General features: G+C 35.2%; 1 protein-coding gene and 1 long non-coding RNA gene across 2 annotated transcripts; both read right to left on the bottom strand.

Annotated features, from left to right (window-relative positions):
* Nucleotides 1-109: 109 nt before the first annotated feature.
* Nucleotides 110-15,238, bottom strand: LOC110777620 (uncharacterized). The gene is made up of 6 exons (XM_056840586.1): nucleotides 14,892-15,238; nucleotides 6,164-6,255; nucleotides 5,406-5,524; nucleotides 3,606-3,667; nucleotides 1,086-1,939; nucleotides 110-1,006 (listed from the first exon to the last, which is right to left on the bottom strand). Exons 1-6 carry the CDS (start codon nucleotides 15,082-15,084, stop codon nucleotides 419-421), a joined length of 1,908 nt encoding a protein of 635 aa, XP_056696564.1. The 5' UTR covers nucleotides 15,085-15,238; the 3' UTR covers nucleotides 110-418.
* A 4,107-nt stretch (nucleotides 15,239-19,345) lies between these two features.
* LOC130469191 (uncharacterized) lies at nucleotides 19,346-20,119 on the bottom strand. Its single transcript, XR_008929581.1, has 2 exons — nucleotides 19,929-20,119; nucleotides 19,346-19,786 (listed from the first exon to the last, which is right to left on the bottom strand). It is a non-coding gene; the product is annotated as an uncharacterized lncRNA (long non-coding RNA).
* Nucleotides 20,120-20,461: the final 342 nt, after the last annotated feature.

Here is a 20,461-nt window from a genome sequence, read left to right as displayed (position 1 = left end):
TAAAAATGTTAGAGAAAATAAACGCTGTTAAGATGCACTCCATTTCGAAGTATAACAATCATTTCGAAGTGTATCGTTCAAACAAGTTAACAATATAGAAAGGCCGACAACAAACAAGAGTTCATGCTAATAAAATCAAAAACTACTTGTTATAAATGCATGATTACAGCAGAAAAAACACTAAAAACCGACAGCCATCACCAAAAAATCTTGCGAAGTGATTAGCTGATCACAAGGCACAAAAGATGTTGGTTAAAAACCGACACCCCTACAATAAAACGATGTTCTAAGATATGTTACATCAACAATAAGTGCCCTAACAGCATCTGGCAAAAAGTTAAAAGCCAACCGCCTAAACTAAAAAACCCTAACATGTAGAGGATCCGCAAGAAGAGGAGGGTGATGACTGCCAAGACCGTCAAACGGCATGCTCATCACCAGACCAGTAGGCATCTTCTGGAACTTGCAAGGGGGGCAAGGTTCTTTGATTGGCATTGCAAATCACAGCCTCGGGTAGCTCCTGAGGCTCAAAGCCGGTAGCAACCTTGTACAGCTCTTTCTCCTCATACCCATCCTCAAATTCTTGCCACCCATCCTCATCCAGCTTCTTCACATGGCAAACGACCCGATGAGCAGCGCACCAACCACCGTTATGGCGCAGAGTAAGAATATCATTAAACCAGTCAGACTGGAGAAGCTTATCAACAGCTCTCTTGGCGGCAGTCTTCTTCACCACAGGCAAACTCTGGTTAAGATCAGTCAGCTCCTCAGTCAGACCGTCTGCCCTCTCAGTTTCAGCCTTCAGCTTCGGCTCAACCTCTTCCAGCCTTCGGTTCGCCGCCTCCAAATCCGAAGAAGCACTCTCCAACTTCTTCTCATTAATCTTCAAAGCAGATTCAGCCGCCTCAGCCCGCTTCTTCAGCTCGGCAATATCAATGCTATTTTGCGTCAGCTGCATCTGGTTCCAACGATAGACATAATACAAATCCATGCTGGATTGAACAGCCTAAGAAACAAAACAAAAAAACAAGTGAGTAATCAAAAATAGCCGGATAGAAAGTTGTAGCAAACTAAGCAAGAAATACCTTGTACAAATCGTTGAAATGCTGAGCAGCAGGGGCGTCAATCTGACCCTGTGGCCTGTCAGCAGGAGTAATCAGATCCCGAAAAGCACGGTAGCCCAAATCCCCACCGTCCTTAGCAGAATCGGTCGCCACCAACTCCCCACACAGCAGATCAATGTTTGGGTAGAACTGATCGGTGGGTTCGCCGCCAGAAGACCCGAACCATGATTTCATTGCTTCCGGGATCTTAAAGGGGGTATCCTCAATCCAACCGCCGGTACGAAGCGGCAGATGATAATTCAGTCGAGAATCACCAGATCGATTCTCACTACGACTAACAGGAGGCATACTAGAATTACCCCCTGTCACTGCGGCCGACGTGGCACAGTGCTGAAACGGAGCCTCATTCTCGCCGCCACCACCTTCCACGTCCAAAATCTCAATGGACGGCTGCGGAAACGGGTGAACCGCAACAGCAGAATCAGCCGTCTTTTTGAAAACATCGTCAGCAGGGATTTCGTATTGGTCAACAGCAGCCGAAACATCATCGCCGCCAGCGGCCTTAGACTTCTTAGTGGGGTCAGAACGCCCACTAGTAAGTGACAACCTCTTTCGAGTCTTCCCACCACGGCCGGTTGGATTAGATTGCATAGTGGGCGGTTGCACAGTTTTTGGAATAGAGACAGACGAAGATTTGGTTTTAGAACCGCCGGCAACACGATTCTTTGCAACAGTAGCAATTGAGCGACGGGATGAGGCCCGTGTGGAGTACGTTGATATGGTGTCGTACTTTCCCTTAGGCGGCGGAGGCTGCGTACACACAGGTCTCCAATTCTCGTCAAATCCGAGAATTTCTCTATCCAATGTTTTAGTACCTGCAAAGACAACGACTCAATTAAAACCGGCAAAAAACTTATGCAATACACAAAGCTATAAATAGCAATAATAAGTACATCCCATTCAGCTGAAAATATGTTTACCAAAGCAGTGGGTGTTGCAAAGGCCGACAGCGGACAAGGGCAGATTACCCAAAATATAATAGGCATTAGGGAGCCAATTCCGATTAACAGCCTGTTTTTTGCTGAGGCCGACATCTAAAATGTCACACGCCAAATAATCAAAAGCCTTTCTCTCCCGTCGGCCCAAACCACACTGGTTATACTGCTCCATTCGAGGCCGGGGTTTAGAAAATGTCCGTCGGAGCAAAAAGCCGTCAGGAACTTGAACGAAGTAAAAGCGATCCTGCCAATCTTTACAGCTCGACAAAGGAGGATGCACAGTCTTTCTCTTCGTTGCGCTATACGCCGACATCCACCCCGTCTCTCCATCCTTCTTCAACCATAACAGCCGCTTGAACAAATTCAACGTCAGCGGCCATTGTTTAAACAAACACAACCAGACATATGAGATAACAGTTCTGATGGTAGTAGGGGTAACTTGGGCCAAGCAGACGTTCCAAGCCCGGAATATTTTCTCAACAAAGGGGTGCAGAGGAAAGCGAAGCCCAAAATCGAAATGCTTCGCATACACAGCAATATGGCCGGGAGGACAGTCAAATATAGTTGCACCTTCATCCGGCACTACCAGCTTATACTCGGCCGGCAATCCAAGAAAAGTCCCTCCATGAACCACATGATTCTTCTTTATGATCAGATCGCGCCAAGACGTCAAAATCGCGGTTGTACGAGGAATACTTTTTAAGGGAGGGTGTTCTTCTTTCCTATGAACATCCGCGGAGTCGTCGGTAAAATAAGGCTGTTCTTTAGCCTCATCCGCAAGAACTTCAACGACTATCACGTCGGCCGGATCGTCATCATCTGAACCAATACCGTCGTCTCCAATGTCTGCGTCATTCCTACCAGAAACGCCAGCATCTTCACCATCATCACCCCTATGAGCATCAACATCCTTGCCGGCGGAATCCTCGAAGATGGAATCACCATCGGAGTATTTGCCGGTAGCCATATCAATATCATCATTAACAGGCTCTTTACCAGGGCGGCGGCCACTAGTGCTAGCCTGTTGTTCGGAAGCCATCCTATCAGCCTGACCAAAAGAAACACTGAAGTTGCCAGTATTAGTTCCATACTGCCCGTGGCCACTGCCGGCGGAATCCAAGAATTCCCGGTAATCACGAATATAATACCGCACCGAAAGGGGAGAAACATCTAAAGCAGGCTCAGAAGCCGGAATAGGATGCTCATGAGACCTCATTTCCCGTATCATTCGAGCCCGCAGATGATGTAGGGCATAACAACGCTCTCTCTCAGCCTGATTCAAACCCTCGTCATAAACCTCACGAATGGCAGTCCGTCTTAAATTAGATTGAGAGTACGGCTCCTCCCGGGCCCAACTACAATTACTCTCTTGAGGAACACTCCAACCGGTAAACCCAGAAGACTGAGAAGAAGGGTTGTCCCCACCCAAATTTTTGGTCATTTTGTTTTTAAGGCGGCGGATAATTAAAAAATTTGACACCACAGAAATGCAAAAACAAAAATATATGTATAGCAAAGAGTAGCAAAATAGAGGAGGGGATACCTACTGTTTTTCTGGAGTTTGAAATACAAATGAAGCACGCGAAAGAGAAAAAAAGGGAGAACCTACAAAAAACACATAAACGAAAGAAAATCAAGCACAAAAATAAGAGAGGAAGAAAAACCCGAAATTCGGTAACAACGAAAAGGGAGGCTAATAAACCTTGGAAAATTCAAACCACAACAACAGCAAAAGCTTGAGAATCAAACAGCAACAAAGTTCAGCGAAAAACCCCAGGGGAAGAGAGAGAGAAAGGTCGGAAGTTCAAGAAAAAAGGGGGTGAAATAAAAAATCTCGAAGAGGTTAAGGCCTTTTATGGGTCAAAAGGGGGGTATGCAAAACGTCACGACCCGTAAGTCAAGCAGTTAAAAGGTCAGTTACACTCAGAATGAACGACCCAGATTAAGCGCACCAAATAACGCTCGGGATGAAGGCCACGTGGGAGAACGTGGGTAACAATCTCCCGCCACTTGCACGATAAAAATTCAAAATAATGCCTAGTCACCCACAGCATCTTCAAGGGGGCTAGTCGTTAAAATCTTTTTTCAAAGGGGCTAGTCGTCCAAATCTTTTTTCAAGGGGGCTAGTCGTCCAAATCCTTTTTCAAGGGGCTAGTCGTCCAAACCTTTTACAAGGGGGCTAGTCGTCAAAAACTTTTTTCAAGGGCGCTAGTCGTCCAAACCTTTTACAAGGGGGCTAGTCGTCAAAATCCTTTTTCAAGGGAGCTAGTCGTCAAAATCCTTTTTCAAGGGAGCTAGTCGTCCAAATCTTTTTTCAAGGGGGCTAGTCGTCCAAATCTCTTTTCAAAGGAGCTAGTCGTCCAAACCTTTTACAAGGGGGCTATTCGTCAAAATATTTTTCAAGGGGGCTAGTCGTCCAAACTTTTTTCAAGGGGGCTAGTCGTCCAAATCTTTTTTCAAGGGGTCTAGTCGTCCAAACCTTTTACAAGGGGGCTAGTCGTCCAAATCTTTTTTCCAAAGGACCTAGCAACAAAGTTCCTCATTCAGAGCGAAGGCAGTCGACAAACTGTTCGCGGTCTTTTCTCAGAAACACTCGCAACACAGTCAGCGCCCGCGCTTCACTCTGAGGGGGCTAGTTGTACCACCAGGTATCAAAATAATACTTATTTTTTCCCATTAAACTCAGAGCAAGCGCAATAATTGTCATATATGCGCTTACTCTGAGGGGGCTAGTTGTACGGGGTGTCCTACCGGCACCACCTGGTACCGGCAGAACTCCCCGTATGTAAACTCAACCTGCAGGTAATCTGGTCATCTTAGGTAAATATCCTCAACCGGCATTATTTGCCAGACCCCATACCGGCATTATCATGAAGACAACCAACCAAGGGTCACTATCAACAGGTCGCTATCTAACCACAAGGGACCTAACAGATCGTACCCTTGGATTGGACTATATAAGGAGCACCTCATTTATTGCTATGAGGTACACAAACACTTAAACACACTTCTTTCTTACTCTCTAATCATCTCCTAATCATCTCTTAATCATCTCTTAATCTCTCAGTAATCTTACTTAAGCATCGGAGGGGGGATCCTCGAACCACCCCCGAGGCTAGTTAATCCATTCTGTTGTGCAGATATCAACCGGCAATCTCGACAGGAGTCCAGTATCCCACAGTCAGCTGTTCTCATTCCACACCCGGAACAATTAGTATATAAGAGGCCAAAAAAGAAAAGTTATGTGTAATCTTTTGAAGTTGACGTTAATTTGTGCAACACAAAATAATTTGTAAAAGTTACAGTTTAATCTTGAGATAAAATTCTCTAATTTTAGACAAACCTTTGTATAGCTCCCCGGCTATGACTTCCCATAACAAGTAAATTACAGTGAAACTTCTCCACAGCATCACATATCATCTCTTTCGGATTGCCCATCACAGAAACGGTCTCAGCATCAACCTGCATCAACTCAAACAACGAGTATCAACAAGTGCACATTGAGAACTTTGTTTTTGACAGGATGTTAATTATGTGATAGATCTTCTATCTAAATGTTTATTCTATAAGACTAAGCTCTAGTATATATGCTTAGTGCTTAGCATTCCCGGTGCTACGTCGAAAACACAAATATAAAAGCATACATGCATGATCATCTGTAAACGATTTTAAAGAGAAATCAATAATTGAATCAGAAAGGAGCTGAGAAAGTCCAGAATAAAATTAACAGGTAATCAAGCTCTTATAATTCACAAATGAATAAGCTTGCCTTATAATTCACAAATGAATAAGCTTGCCTCTAACTCAGAGTACACCTAAAATCTTCCATGATGAACCAATTAGGCCCTGTTCTATTCACCTTATTTCCACTTATTTCAGAGAAAATAAGTTCAGATAAGTTCAGTTAAGTTCAGATAAGATAAGTTCAGGAAAAATAATGGTTGACCAAGTACAACTTTTAACTAAAATAAGTTTTGATAAGTTTTAATAAGTTCAGATAAGTTCACTTAAGTTCAAATAAGTTCAGATAAGATAAGTTCAAAAAAAATAAGTGAAAATCAGGAGAATAGAACGCACTCTAAGTATTACAAAAGTTCATACCCCATGTTGTGCACAGATTTCTTTGGCTTTCGTTAGGAGACAATTTGCAAGCTTGTTCTGATTGTCCCGGATTGATGTCAGTAGTTCAGCAGCTGTTTAATTAGACAACAAAAAATGCACCAAGTAAATGTTGTAATGATATACAAAGTAGTACACAAAATTTTGCATTGTCAAACTTGCAAGTACTAGAAGTCTAGAAAGTGGAACAACTAGGATAATGATATTAGAGGAGTAATTATACTTCACTAATAAATTATTTAACTAAACACTTTGCTGAATGGACATTTTTGGTTTACCCTTGGAGTATGTACCACATGGACACATGGTCCATATCTAGTAAGTCTGACGGGACCATAAACAAGCCCATGAGATTGACCATATATAAGATTGAAGGGGTTTCATCCTAAATCCAATTGGTGATAGGTAGAGCCTACCAATTGTATATGTTAGTCATTCCCTTTCTATTTATTCAATGTGAGATAACTATTTTAATACTCACATATGGATTATACTCTTAACACTCCTCTTCACATGTGAGCCACCTTTAAGCTTGAAACCCCCACTTGGGCATTCACTAATGTTGGGCTACTTTCTCCAACAGATCTTCAACTCTTCTCCATATTGCAAATTCTTCAACATCGGTGGGCCCTCCCTTTTTGTGACAAACAATGAGTTGCTCCGATACCATGATAAACTCACAAGACCATACACTAAGCCTATACAAGAGAAGAGATTGACCATGTATAAGCCTAACAACGTTCCATCCTAAATTTAACCAATTGGTGATAGGTAGAGTAGGCCACAATCTATTAGTCAATTTCTTTCTATCTCTTTAATGTGGGATAACTAGTTTAATACTCAAATGTCGATTATAGTATTATACACTTAACAATATCATACTACCTTTGTTTCAATTAGTTATTTACATTTACTATTTGCACGGACACCGGTGCGATGTTTGATTGTTAATATATCTAATTATAATTAAGTATGGTAAAAAAATATAAAAAGTTGATATTTATAAAATAAATTTCGAGATGAATCTAACAAGATATCTCATGATAATTTTGGATAGACATAATAGTGAGAATATATGGTCAAAGTTTAAACTGTTGGACACATTTTCAAAGCGTAAAGAACTTAATAAAATAGAGGTAATATGTTAGTAAATTATATTATCCCATTTCAACATCAAATTCACCAATCATCCAATACAGGTTTTCATTAGCTTCTTCCACTCCATCTCCCCCTTTAACATCTACACCTCTACACCTATTATTTAAAAAGCAAAATCATAGATGACTATAAACCATATGTCATCTCCCCATATCATCCATCAATTTGTTTTGTTTTTTTTTTCAATTTGTTACTTTACAGTTTCAACGCGTCTTCCATTTTATCTTCCTCATTCTACATCAAATTAGTCCAATATATATATTAGCCTCTTCCATGTCATCTCCTCTTTTAACACTCAATATTAATTCATCATATAATATATATTTTTTCAACCTTCAAATTCCACCTCTATCTAAATCATACATTTTCACTTAAAACACAAGCCCATAATAAATTAGAATTTCAAAAAACGGTTTAACAATCACTATATAACAGTCCTTCTTAAATTGGATAAAAAAGAACAAAAGAACAAAGGAAGTATATGAGACGTGCCCCATCTAAAGGGTAGAAACATTTCACTTCAGATACTACCTCCATTTTGTAATGTTTTCTATTTCACACAAATATACTAAACCAGATAAAAAAAAAGTGTATATTTCAAACTATTTTCTTAAACTTTGTACTTTAGTAATTATAAAAGGAAAATTTGTAATTATTAATCCAACCTTTGCCCGGTTTTCTTTAATTAAGCCTACCTATGCGATATTTCTAAATAATCCAACCTTTATGACCCAACTACTATTATTAAGTCTGGATGACCGGTTACCTGCAACAAAGTCAAGGAAAATTTGTAATTATTAATCCAACCTTTGCCCGATTTTCTTTAATTAAGCCTACCTATGCGATATTTCTAAATAATCCAACCTTTATGACCCAACTACTATTATTAAGCCTGGATGACCGGTTACCTGCTACAAAGTCAACGTTAAAAACGTTGACAACCTAAAGTTGATTTCCCTGCTAAAATATTGGACACGTCATCATCACTTGCCACCTAAACAAGTATTTCATGTTTTTTTTCAAAAAAACCCTTAACCCTTCTCTTCTCTGTAACGTGTTTCAATTCCTCTCTCCTCCATCACTTCTGCTTCAACCACAATTGTACTGGTTCATGACATCATCAGCGATTTTCTTGTGGAAATAGGTGACTTCATCCACGCGCATTCAAATTTCGTCTCCAAAATCGTACAATTAAAGGTGAACTTATGAACCTTAGCGTTTTTGTTCCTGTTTTGGTAAATTTTGAATTTTGGGCTTCCTTGATGGTCAGTTCGTAAAAACCCTAGTTGTTGCAATAATATAGTTTTTTTTTTTTATGTTGTGGGATGTTGGTTATTATGGTCTTGTTGAAAATTTTGAAAGAAAAAAAAACCTTGAATTTGAAGAAGATCCAGATCCAGGCAATTGTTTTACCCCAGTCATAACAATTGCTGATTATTTTTGATGAACTTCGAATTGAGAGGTATGAGGGATCGACAATGGTGGAGAAGAGGTAGAAGAGAAATAATGGAGAGGAGTTCAGAGATGAAGCAGAAAATCGCAGAGGAGAGAGGAACGAAAATTAAAATAGCAATTAAAGGAAATAAGGAAAATAAATAAATTATAATTGTTATATGCCACGTAAGGGTGAATACCGCCTATAGCATGTTAGTAACTTGTTAGGCTTAATAATAGTAGTTGGGTCATAAAGGTTGGATTATTTAGAAATATCGCATAGGTAGGCTTAATTAAAGAAAATCGGGCAAAAATTGGATTAATAATTACAAATTTTCCATTATAAAAAGATTAAATTTGTTATGAAATAAGATACTACGTACACTACAAAAATCCGTGTCTTTATCAACTACTTCATCTGTTCCATAACATTCCTCATGTTTACTATCATATGGTAAAAGTTTAAAAACTTTAACCGCAATTAGTAGTATAAACTAGTGTGTAGCCCGGGCGATGCCCCGGTTGCTACTTTGAATAATTAAAATTCGAAATTCTTTTTCAACTCAATATTTGACTAAAATACATGTAGACCATAAAAGTGAAAAGATTTATTAAGTTCATCAATTACACATGTACATTACCTTTATAATGCCATGTAATTTTTTTAATGTTTTAATTGTTTAATTCATGGTTTTTCTAATATTTTAATTATTATTTTTATTTCAATATAGTCCATAAGAAATAAGAGGTAACATAGAAATTTAGTTGTTTTAGACTTCATGTTAACATGTATTTATAAATTAACGTGCATTGATAAACAACAATTAGAGGTTGGTTAAGATGGTAATGAGAGTTATTCTCCAAACTTGAGGTCTTGTGTTCGAACCTTTTTGTATTGATTTTTAATTGTCAACAACATCCCATAACCTTGGTGAGTGAATGACGTGGCGTAAACAGGAGAGTTCTACGTGGCACATAAACATTTTTCGCAACGCCTTTTAATATATTAGTATAGATAATAGAAAAAATATTAACGTGTGAAATCTCATTGGATTTCTTTCAATGTAAATTTTATATATAGCACATTTTTTATTTTTTACGAATGCGAAATTAAAACTATTATTGGTCAAAGTAATACAATGGAGACTGCGCATAATGAATAAGTGAGAAGCATCATGGAATAGAGGGAATATGAACTACCTGCTGCTTAATATTGTGATTTGGGAAAATTGTTTGTTTTTTTCATACGATGCCATGTAACCCTATACATTTATACTCCCTCCGTACTTTTATATTTTATTAAATGGTGCACTTTCCGTTTAGGATATGTTTTCACATCATAAATGAGACATTAGGAATGACAAGTGTCATCTTCGGATAATTCCTTAATTATATTTTCTATTTTTTATTAAATAAACTTTTGAAAACTCAATACTTGTATTTTGCAAAAAAATATTTCCTTTCCTTCTTCTCCGTATATTATATGTTGTATAAATCTATGGCACAAATCTAAAAAAATATGCATAGCCATACATGGATTTGAAAAATATAAGTCGAACATGCTAAAAATCTCAAATTTTATACTATTACTGATTTTCTGATAATTCTTACCTAAGAGAGTACTAATAACAAGCAAAAAAATATTACGAGTTTCAAACTCTTTATAAAAAAGTTCCAAAAATTCTTAACTCGTTTATCGACTTTATAATTACTATTCCATACGCGTACTATAGTAAAGAATTTTTATGTATTATATATTATACGTTCATACATGTACTTTCTATTCACAAATATTACATTATATTAAAACAGACACCAGAAATGACACGCCGACCGGTCGAGACCAGATCCCCCTAAAAACCGTACGTGCGGGGTGTCACTTCCTGGTGCACTTTTTTCCGCCAAAAACCCATTTCTTAAAATAACATATCTATTTTATTTTATTTTATTTTATTTCATCTCCTTTTGTATAAACTGTTATATATGGAAAAAAAGTAAGGATTATAGATTATATCAGCATTAAATGATTTTGGTAATATTTTAGTCAAATACATATCAATAATAAAAAATATATATAATCAACATTTTGGTCAAATTAAAATATTAAGCATATCGAATTTTTGGTCAAATTATTATATTAAACATATAAAATACATTAGATATTAAATGAGTACGCTCAAGATTTATTAATTACGCGTGTATTATAAGGGATACATATTTTATAAAAAAGATGGTCAAATATAATTTTTGAATATCTACCCAATCTAGTTACCTTATATGAAGTATGAAAAATACCAATATTGATATGCACCACTATCACTTCTTTATGGGATTTTCCTTCGCATTCTTTACTACTCCCTCGGTATTTATTTAAGGAATACACTTGTCTTTTTCGGCCGTATTTATTTAAGAGATACACTTGCCATTTTTAGTAACTTATCAACCCCACCATATAATTAAATAATATATCTACACCCTACCCCGACCCCAACCCCCCTAAATAACATGGTCCCCACTTGTTTTACTTATTAAAATATCTACCCAACCCCACTTGTTTTATTACTTTATTTCATTCAAATTTTCTTCTTAATACCCGTGCCCGGCCAAGTATATCTCTTAAATAAATACGGAGGGAGTATTAAAGTTGGAGAAATATTAAAAATAAATCAAGAATTAATTTCAAAGTGTACGTGATAGTGCAAAAAAGGGAAAAAAAAGGGGTAAGATATGTGATAAATGAAAAACATAATATCTTTAAACTACTCCGTAATAAATAATTTCTTAGAAGATATTTACATATAAAAAATAAAAAAATAAAATTGGGGCGCACGACTAATTTCTCATAAAAAAACCTGAACAAGTTTAGAAAAAACGATGGTTTCATGAATAGTTTTCCATCTTATTTTTGCAATGGCTTTTATGGGGTACCCATAAGATATTGGTTAGAGATCCAGCCATGTTCAATCGTATTAGGGTGAGTTTATCCCCAGACTCACTTTCAATTTTCAGACTCTGCCACATCAGCTTTTCACTAACTTTTTCATTATCCAGACTCACATAAAACTCACCATATTTTTACACATTATCTCCAGACTCACCTCAGACTCACCTAACTCTTAAAATAATATTTTATGTATATATCTTTTCTTTTTGTATATTTTCTAAATAATATTGAAACTATATTTTCTTATATACAAACCCGGTAATTTCCGGACCGGGTTGGGCCGGGCCCATGTTGATCGGCTCTAAAACAAAGTAATTTATAATTCGAGAAAAAAATGAAAAAAAACAGAAAAATGTTAATTTCGAAATTGACATATATTCCGTACAAATTAGAAACAATAATACAACATATTAAATTCAAAAGATCTAGAACATAAATTTAAAGGCAAATGAACAAAATAATACATATACGAGATAATTTTATACCGTGTCTTTAATTTCTCGAATGATACATGACAAAGTTTGAGTTTATTTTATTTCATAAAAAAATTGTTTTTAATACAATACATTAGCGTAATAGCATTGAAAAAAAAATATACGTACTCCATCTTTTCTCTTTTGTTAGGCCTATTTGCCTTTTGCACAAATTTCAATCAAATGTTTAAACGAATAACTCTAAATACATACACAAACTTTTCAGAAAGACCGATCTACGATAATATATCGTGTGGCGGTCCAAAAAAGGAAGGTTATCCGCACCTATTCTGTTATTTTAGTTACCCTTATTGATGTTATTAGTTTTCTTTATTGTAGTTATAAGTTACCTTATTTTTCAAGGCTATTAACTCAAAAGGTAAAACAAAGTACAATATTGCACATAGTGTGGGTTCAAGCCCCACATAGCCTACTATTTATATTACGCTTGTGTATTGGTATATTCTCGTTGTTGGTGTTGTATTGGTCATACTTAGAACTTGTAACAAGCATACATTACGCTTGTGTATTGGTATATTTATATTACGCTTGTGTATTGGTATATTCTCGTTGTTGGTGTTGTATTGGTCATACTTAGAACTTGTAACAAGCATATCACTCTTGATAAAAGTCACTTCATTGATTATTGTTAGGGTCACATTTTCATTTGTTAGGGTCACATTTATCAATGAGTAAGGTAATTTTAGTCCTTGAATAAGGTGACTTATATCTTTAGTCGGGTACACTTTTATCTTTGGTCTGGGTCACTTTTTACCTTGAGTGAGTTTTATTTTTCACTTTTTATGCGCTAGGTTGGATGTACAGTAAAATACCGTAGATCAAGAGCACACAAAAGTTTTTGAAATACATACTACCTCCGTTTCAAAAAGATCTTTACAGTTACTATTTGCACGGACTCCGGTGTAATGTTTGACCGTTAATATATCCAATTTCGTATGGCAAAAAATTATAAAAAATTGATATTTATAAAATACATTTAGAGATGAATCTAACAAGATATCTCATGATAATTTTTGATAGATATAATAGTGAGAATTTATGGTCAAAATTTTGATTTTTAGACACATTTTTCAAAGCGTAAAGATCTTTTTAAAACAGAGGTAGTATGATAAAATATTTTATATTATAAGACTATATATCGAGACAAATATAAAAAATTTCACACGAATAGGTTTTGAAATATAATATTGAAAAGAATTTAGGAGAATTTGCTCAATCGTAAATAGCCTTAAAATTCAAAAAAAAAATGATAAAGAAGACATGACAGAGAGAGTACATACTCCCTCCGTCCTTTAATACTCGCACCGGTTTGCGGAGTTTAAGACATTTGAATTGACTTATTAATTTAATGGTGTTAGTTGATAGTCGGGTATTTTTTTAATATTGTTAATGTGAAATGTGTAAGAGGTGGGGAGTGGTGAGTGGAGTATGTGAATTTTTAAATAATATTTTGTAAAGAATAGGGGTGTAGGTGGGGTAGTAGATAAGTGTGAGAAATAATATAATATTGATAAAAAATTTCATTTATAGAAACGGTGCAAGTATTAAGGGACGGCCAAAAAAAGAAGCGGTGTGAGTATTTAGGGACTGATAGGAGTATTTAGTAACATCTCATCACTCTTCTCATGGTCCCACTCCCACTTATTTTATTTATTTCTTTCTTAACTTTCACATTTTTGAAATAATTTAGTACCCTTATATAGCCATTGTTTATTTCGCATTTATCCCACTTACACTATGACTCGTCTTATTTTGTTTTCATTCATAAATACAGAGTAATAATTTATGTGAAGTTAAAGATAATTTTAGATAATACTCCCTCCGTCCCAAAATTATCTTCATGCTGTCCTAAACGAGCGTCCCAAAATTATCTTCCTGTTTCTAATTTTGGCTACTAAGGTCCCCACTTTATCATGTACTATATTAATTAAAATTGAATTGAAAACCCCACCCATGTACTATATTCTATTTTTCCCATTTACTATATTCTCTTTCACATGTTCTTTATTCCACTTTTCCATACAACTCAATCATCATTTGTACTTTATTCCACATTTTCATGTACTATATTCCACATTTTCATGTACTATATCCCACTTTTCTTAAAATCCGTGTTTTTGGTCAAACAGGAAGATAATTATGGAACGGAGGGAGTATAAGATAAGTTTAGAAATTTTCAAAGATAAGTTTATTTAAGACAAAATAAGTTAATATAAGTTCAATTAACTTCACATGTATAAGTTGCAACAAAAGAAGTGAAATAGATTCATATAATTTCAATTTCAATTTTAATTATTTAAAGAAGGTTATCGAATTCGCAAGGTTGGAAATTTTCCACTAACAAAGATCTCAATTTGAGATTATCGTTTCAATATTAACTTTATAGCAAATGATGTGACAAAATTAGGAACGGAGGTAGTAGTATTGATTTGGAATTTCTTTTCCACCTCCCTGATTTAGTGAATTGATTTTACAAACTAGGTATTAAGTCAATTAACTTAAAATTTTAGATCACATGATTAGCTTGTCACTGAAGTTGTTCTAATCTTTAGAAAAACCCGATTTAATGTCAAACGCATTAATTTCAGGCAGAAAAGAAAAATGAAACAATTCAAAAAATGAACCCATAAATATACGGAGTAATTAAAAAGACAGGAGAGAAAAAAGAGAAAGAACTTACGAACAGAGCCATAACCGCCAGCAAAGACGCCCTTGTAGTCAATAGAAACCGCTGTAAAAAGAATAACACCAGATTTGAGCTTATCATCAAGATTTTGCAACGCCCACTTAAGCGCGTAGCTACTACACTCGCTCTCATCTATTGCTATTATCATCTTCCCCATTTGTTTCATCTCTGCTGATTCTTCCGCCATTTTTATTTTGCTTCTCTGTTTGATAAAGTCAAAGGACCTCAACTTTCTGGTTTCGACTGCTGCCAATTCAAGTTATTCACGTTACTGCTATTTTCAATCTGTGTGCTCTTTACGTTTGGACGAATCACACATCCACGTGTTTCTAATGACAAAATAGTAGTGGGGTCCCGTTCATTTTTAGTTATATATAGAACCAATTTATTCACGACATACCACGAGTTTACGACAACAAACAAAGGAGGGAAGTACTAGAACATTTGTACGGGTACAAGTGTAACTTTTTCCTTTTTTGACACTAGTGTATGCCCGTGCTAATGCACGGGGTTTTTTAATACATAAAATCAGAAAATACTTTTAAAAATTAATGGGATTAAATTGTGTGGATTAGTAATTTTACAATCAAAAGCTTTTGTGTCAGACGGACTAACCCTCACGCGCCTGTGAGACGGGAAGTTTCCCCACGCACGCGTGAAGTCACGCGCAGGTATAAAAAAAAAAAAAAAAACTCTCCTTCCATTTTTCATTTCGCGTTTCTGCGTTCTTCCTCCTTTCATCTCTTACGTTTCACTTTTCTCTATCTTCCTCCTCCCACCTCATTTTCTCTCTCTTCTGTTCCTCCTTCCATCACAAGAGAAGGACACACCTCAGCCGCCGTCTCCGTCACCTCCTCGCCGCCGTTGACCTCGCTACCGCTGCCCATCGATCTCGTTGCCGACATCTCTCCTTATCAAATTCGTCGGCGATCTCTCGTCCTTCTCAAGCTCAAACTCAAGCTCAGAAGACGATCTCTACCGTCTAATTATCTGAATTATTCTGGTAGATTTTTTTTAAAATTTTGATTTTGATTTAGGTTTTTTTTCATGTTCAATTTCACACTCAAAACGCAGATCTAGGGTTTCGTTCCTTCGCATATATCTTAGGTCTCTTCATTACACTGATTTAGTTGAAATTATTCATTTGAATATGCATGAAATTGTTGATGAAATTTACAGTTTAGTAATCTCTTTTCAATTTTACTTCTGAGTTGTGATATTTTAGTATGTGACATGCTTAGTTATGAATTAAATTAGTTAATGATTTCTCATATTTAGTTATCATTTTGTTGTGTTTAGTTTTCAGTTACGAATTAAATTAGTTAATCCATGGTTATATTTAGTTAACAATTTGCTTAGTTTAGTTAAGATTTGTGGGAGTTGTACATCAGATCAGAAGGTTAGGGTTTTTCTGAATTAAAATGTTAATTCATTAGTTTTTATGTTGGTTGTCTTGCAATTGATTGAATTTTTCATCTGTTTGTGTTGTTACACACAAAATCTGGTTTAATTCGTAAGACTCCATGTAGCTCAGAATACGTTTGATCGAATCTGAACTTTAATTAGTTATATTTTTGTTATACTTAGTTAAGAATAATATCGTATTAGTTAAGAATAATATCGTATTAGTTAAGAACAATATATGTTTAGTTATGATTAAATGGAGGACTAGACCAGTAAGAAAATCCATGAGTGTGTCAGTGTGTGTATGCATTTTGCTTTAAATGTCTGTATATGTCTTGGCGGTGAGGGAGAATTGAGGTAGAACATTTGCATATTCTGGAACTTGTGATAGGCTGACAATATCTACCCAGAACTGGGTAGCAATGTACTTATTCACTTGAGATCATAGGATATTTCTTTGACATGTCTGATACAATATGTGCTTTGAAGCAGGCAAGAAATTGTAGTTGAAATCATACTATGTTTTCTGGAAAGAAGATGATGATAAGGACTCAATTCCTCTGCCTCCTCTTGTGTGCAGTGTTGTGGGTGGCTTAGCATCGGTGGTCAGTGGTATGCAGACAGGGGTGAGGCTGAAAGAGGATGATGTGGGTCGCAGGACCTCCTGTTGCCCCGCCTCTTCATTTCATCTCAAGATCCTAAGAGTTTCACACTTTGCAACGGAGAGGGGGGATTCAAGATATTGTTCGCCATAGCGAAATAATCGGGAAGTCCGAGTGTGGTGCAGGAGATGGTGCAGACAGGGGTGGTGACTAAGTCGTGCTTGGTTTTGCAGGTGGATGTTGAAGCAAAGACAAAGAATTAGGAAGAACGCAGAAACGCGAAATGCAAAATGGAAGCAGACATTCCTTTTCCGGCCATTTTGAAGGAGCAATAGTGTATACTTCGCATTTGGTTTATTTGTAATGATTATTGGTTTTAGTTAAAAATAATATTATTTTAGTTACCCTTTTATTGTATTTAGTTATGAAATAAAATGGTTTAGTTAAATCTTTTCTTAATTATGATTAAAGTTGTTTTAGTCAAGAAATGGTTTCATTGTTTTAACTATTTCGTTTCGTTGCTTAACTAATTGGTTTCATTGCTTAACTAATCGGTTCTAATGTTTAACTAATTGAATTTCAGATTTAACTATTTGAATTTAAGGCTAAACTTATTGGTTCTGTTGCTAAACTAATTAGTTTCGTTGCTTAACTAATTGGTTTCATTTCTTAACTAATTGAATTTCAGGATTAACTAATTAGTTTCAGTGCTTACTAATCAGATTCATTGCTTAATAATTATTTTCAATGCTTAACTAATTCAATTTCACGCTTCACAAATACTTATAAAAATCACTTTAACGAAAATAGGAACAACATGAGTCAAAACCATTTTCCAAGGAAAGGATGGGTCAAAGCCCAAAAACAATACACCTGACCCATTATAATATCACTTTAGGGTCACTAGTAAAGAATTTTCATTAACGATTTAATCTTAACTAAAACACGATTATTCTTAACTAAATCTAAGAAAATCGTAACTAAAACTTATAAAATCTTAACTAAACTTAGAAACATATAACTTAAACTTCTGAAATCATAACTAAAACTTTGAAAAGCTTAACTAAAACTTCTAAAATCATAACTAAAACTCAGAAAATCTTAACTAATTAGTTCTAATGCTTAACTAAACGGTTTCAGTGCTTAACTAATTTGTTCGGTTGCTTAACTAATTGGTTTCATCGTTTAACTAATTGGTCTAAATGCTTAACTAGTTGATCATTTGTTTAACTAATTGGTTTCATTGCTTAATTAATTGAATTTCACGCTTAACAACTAGTATATTTATAATTGTAAATTCATTAGTTTCATTTCTAAACAAATTAGTTCCACTGCTTAACAAATTGGATTCGTTGCTTAAATAATTGGTTTCAGTGCTTAACTAATTGGTTTCATTGCTTAACTAATTAGGTGCATTGCTTAACTAATTGGTTGCATTGCTTAACTAATTCGTTAGTAAAAATTATTTCGTTTTAATTAAGGTTAATCATTAAAATTATGTAATTTGACGTTGTTAATGATTGCTTATCTTGTATCGTTGCATCCCGTTCTTCTGAACTGTATATAAATGCAGCGCAATAGAGGCAAATCTTTTTTTATTGAGACGTACATCGACAAATCCCAATTTTGTTATATTAAACTTATGATTAAGTGTAAATTTGTTAATATATTCTTTTTAGTTAAACTTTTGTTATATTTAGTTATAAAATAAAATGGTTTAGTTATACTTTTTTAAGCATTTAAGTCGTTTTTTAATTTATTATAAAATAAAATGGGAACGAAATTATTCTTAACTAAAACGAAATGATTTTCAACTAAAACAAATATAATCTTTACTAAAACATAATTATTTTCAACTAAAACTTCTGAAATAATAACTAAAACTCGAAAATCTTAAATTAAAACTTTGTACTTAACTAATTGTTTTCATTGCTTAACTAATTGAATTTTAAGCTTAACTAATTGAAATTCAGGCTTACCAAATACTTCCTTTATATCTGTAAACTTATTAGTTTCACTGTTTAACTAATTAGTTTGAGTGTTTAACTAATTGGTTCGATTGCTTAACTAATTAGTTATAATTATGACCTATAATTCTCCTAACTATTTTTTTCCATCTGTATCGAATGATTTAAGCTTACTAATTGGTTTCATCGCTTAACTAATTGAATTTCAAACTTAACTAATTACTTTCATTGTTTAACTAATTGAATTTCAAACTTAACTAATTACTTTCATTGTTTAACTAATTGAATTTTAAACTTAACTAATTAGTTTCATTGCTTAACTAATTGAATTTAATCTTAACTAATATAAAATTATTCCGAACTAACAAAGTTTTTGCATAACTAAAACGGTACTATTCTTAACTAAAATGAGAATATTTTTAACTAGACACAACGAAAGAATAACTAAAAAATTAATTAGAATGAAAAAACAATGTAACTAAATCATTTTATTTCATAACTAAATATACCAAAAGTATAACTAAAATAGAATAATTCTTAACTATAACTAATTTAAACATTACTAAAATAAATAACACAAAACAAAATTAGTTTACATTTACAATACAAATCCAAAATCATATTAGAGGCTTGTAAAGCATGAACTGGAGCAGTAAGCACCAGTTACTCTACTCGACATCTCGCCACAACACCAACAACAACTCACAACCATCCGCCACCACCGAAGGTTCAACAAAACCAACACCAACGCGCGGTAGCACCAAATTCTCCTTCCTCCCTCTCATCGACGGTGAATCGAATGAAATACTCGGCGTCGGGAACCAGCCACAACCACCACTCTTAGCGCATCCATCGTTGCATCCACATCTGCGAGATTGGGATTAGTTTCCGGTAGTTTGACGACCGCCGAGATCACCTAATCGCATAAAAAAACCAATCAAATCCTTATCAAATAAAATGAAAAACAAAAACTAATTGAATGAATTATAATCGAAACAAAAATAAAACTGAAACAAAGGAGAACAGAGGAGAACGGAGGAGAGAGAGGGACGAATTACCATCCTTCGTCGTCATCGCCGCCGTCACCATCTTTCGTCGCCGTCGTCCCATGCTTCAACCTCGTCGGCACAAATGATATCCTGAGGAGAGAGAGAGAGAGTAGAGAGATCTTGGGGGAGAGAGAGAGAGCACACAGGAGGAGAGAGAAAGTGAATTAGGGTTTCAAGTTTGGTGAAAATTAGGATTTTATAGGACCCGAAAATAGAATCCATACCCGCTAGATTGACCCGCGAAAATTGGAAGTCCAACTCATCTAAAAGTTGGTCTAACGGTTAGACCGTCTTTCCTAAAAGTTTGTATTTTACAATAGCCAAACGAATATAAGAAATTTTGCCTGCACAACCCAATAGATTTTAATTTAAAGTTTCTATCCGAAAATAAAAGAGGGAAATAATTAAAAAGCTAACTCAACTTCGTTTATAAACTAATTCATGAGCAAAGTTCGTAAACTTGAAAATGTGAGATGATGTAAAATTACACCTAAAGTGAAGGAAATAATGCCCTTGGTCCAAGTATGCATTCAATGTTAAGT

The sequence above is a fragment of the Spinacia oleracea genome, chromosome 3 (genome assembly GCF_020520425.1).
Source record: "Spinacia oleracea cultivar Varoflay chromosome 3, BTI_SOV_V1, whole genome shotgun sequence".
NCBI classification, from domain to species: Eukaryota; Viridiplantae; Streptophyta; class Magnoliopsida; order Caryophyllales; family Amaranthaceae; genus Spinacia; species Spinacia oleracea.
The sequence above is the reverse complement of the archived record's forward strand: the minus strand, read 5'-3'. Positions and strand labels throughout refer to the sequence as shown.

Excerpts from the sequence above, each read along its gene's own strand:
- LOC110777620 (XM_056840586.1), bottom strand. The coding sequence starts at position 15,084 with ATGGCGGAAGAATCAGCAGAGATGAAACAAATGGGGAAGATGATAATA. Across the intron at positions 6,256-14,891 it reads TGGCGGTTATGGCTCTGTTC|CTGCTGAACTACTGACATCA; the intron begins GTAAGTTCTTTC and ends CTAATTAAACAG. Across the intron at positions 5,525-6,163 it reads AAATCTGTGCACAACATGGG|GTTGATGCTGAGACCGTTTC; the intron begins GTATGAACTTTT and ends GAGTTGATGCAG.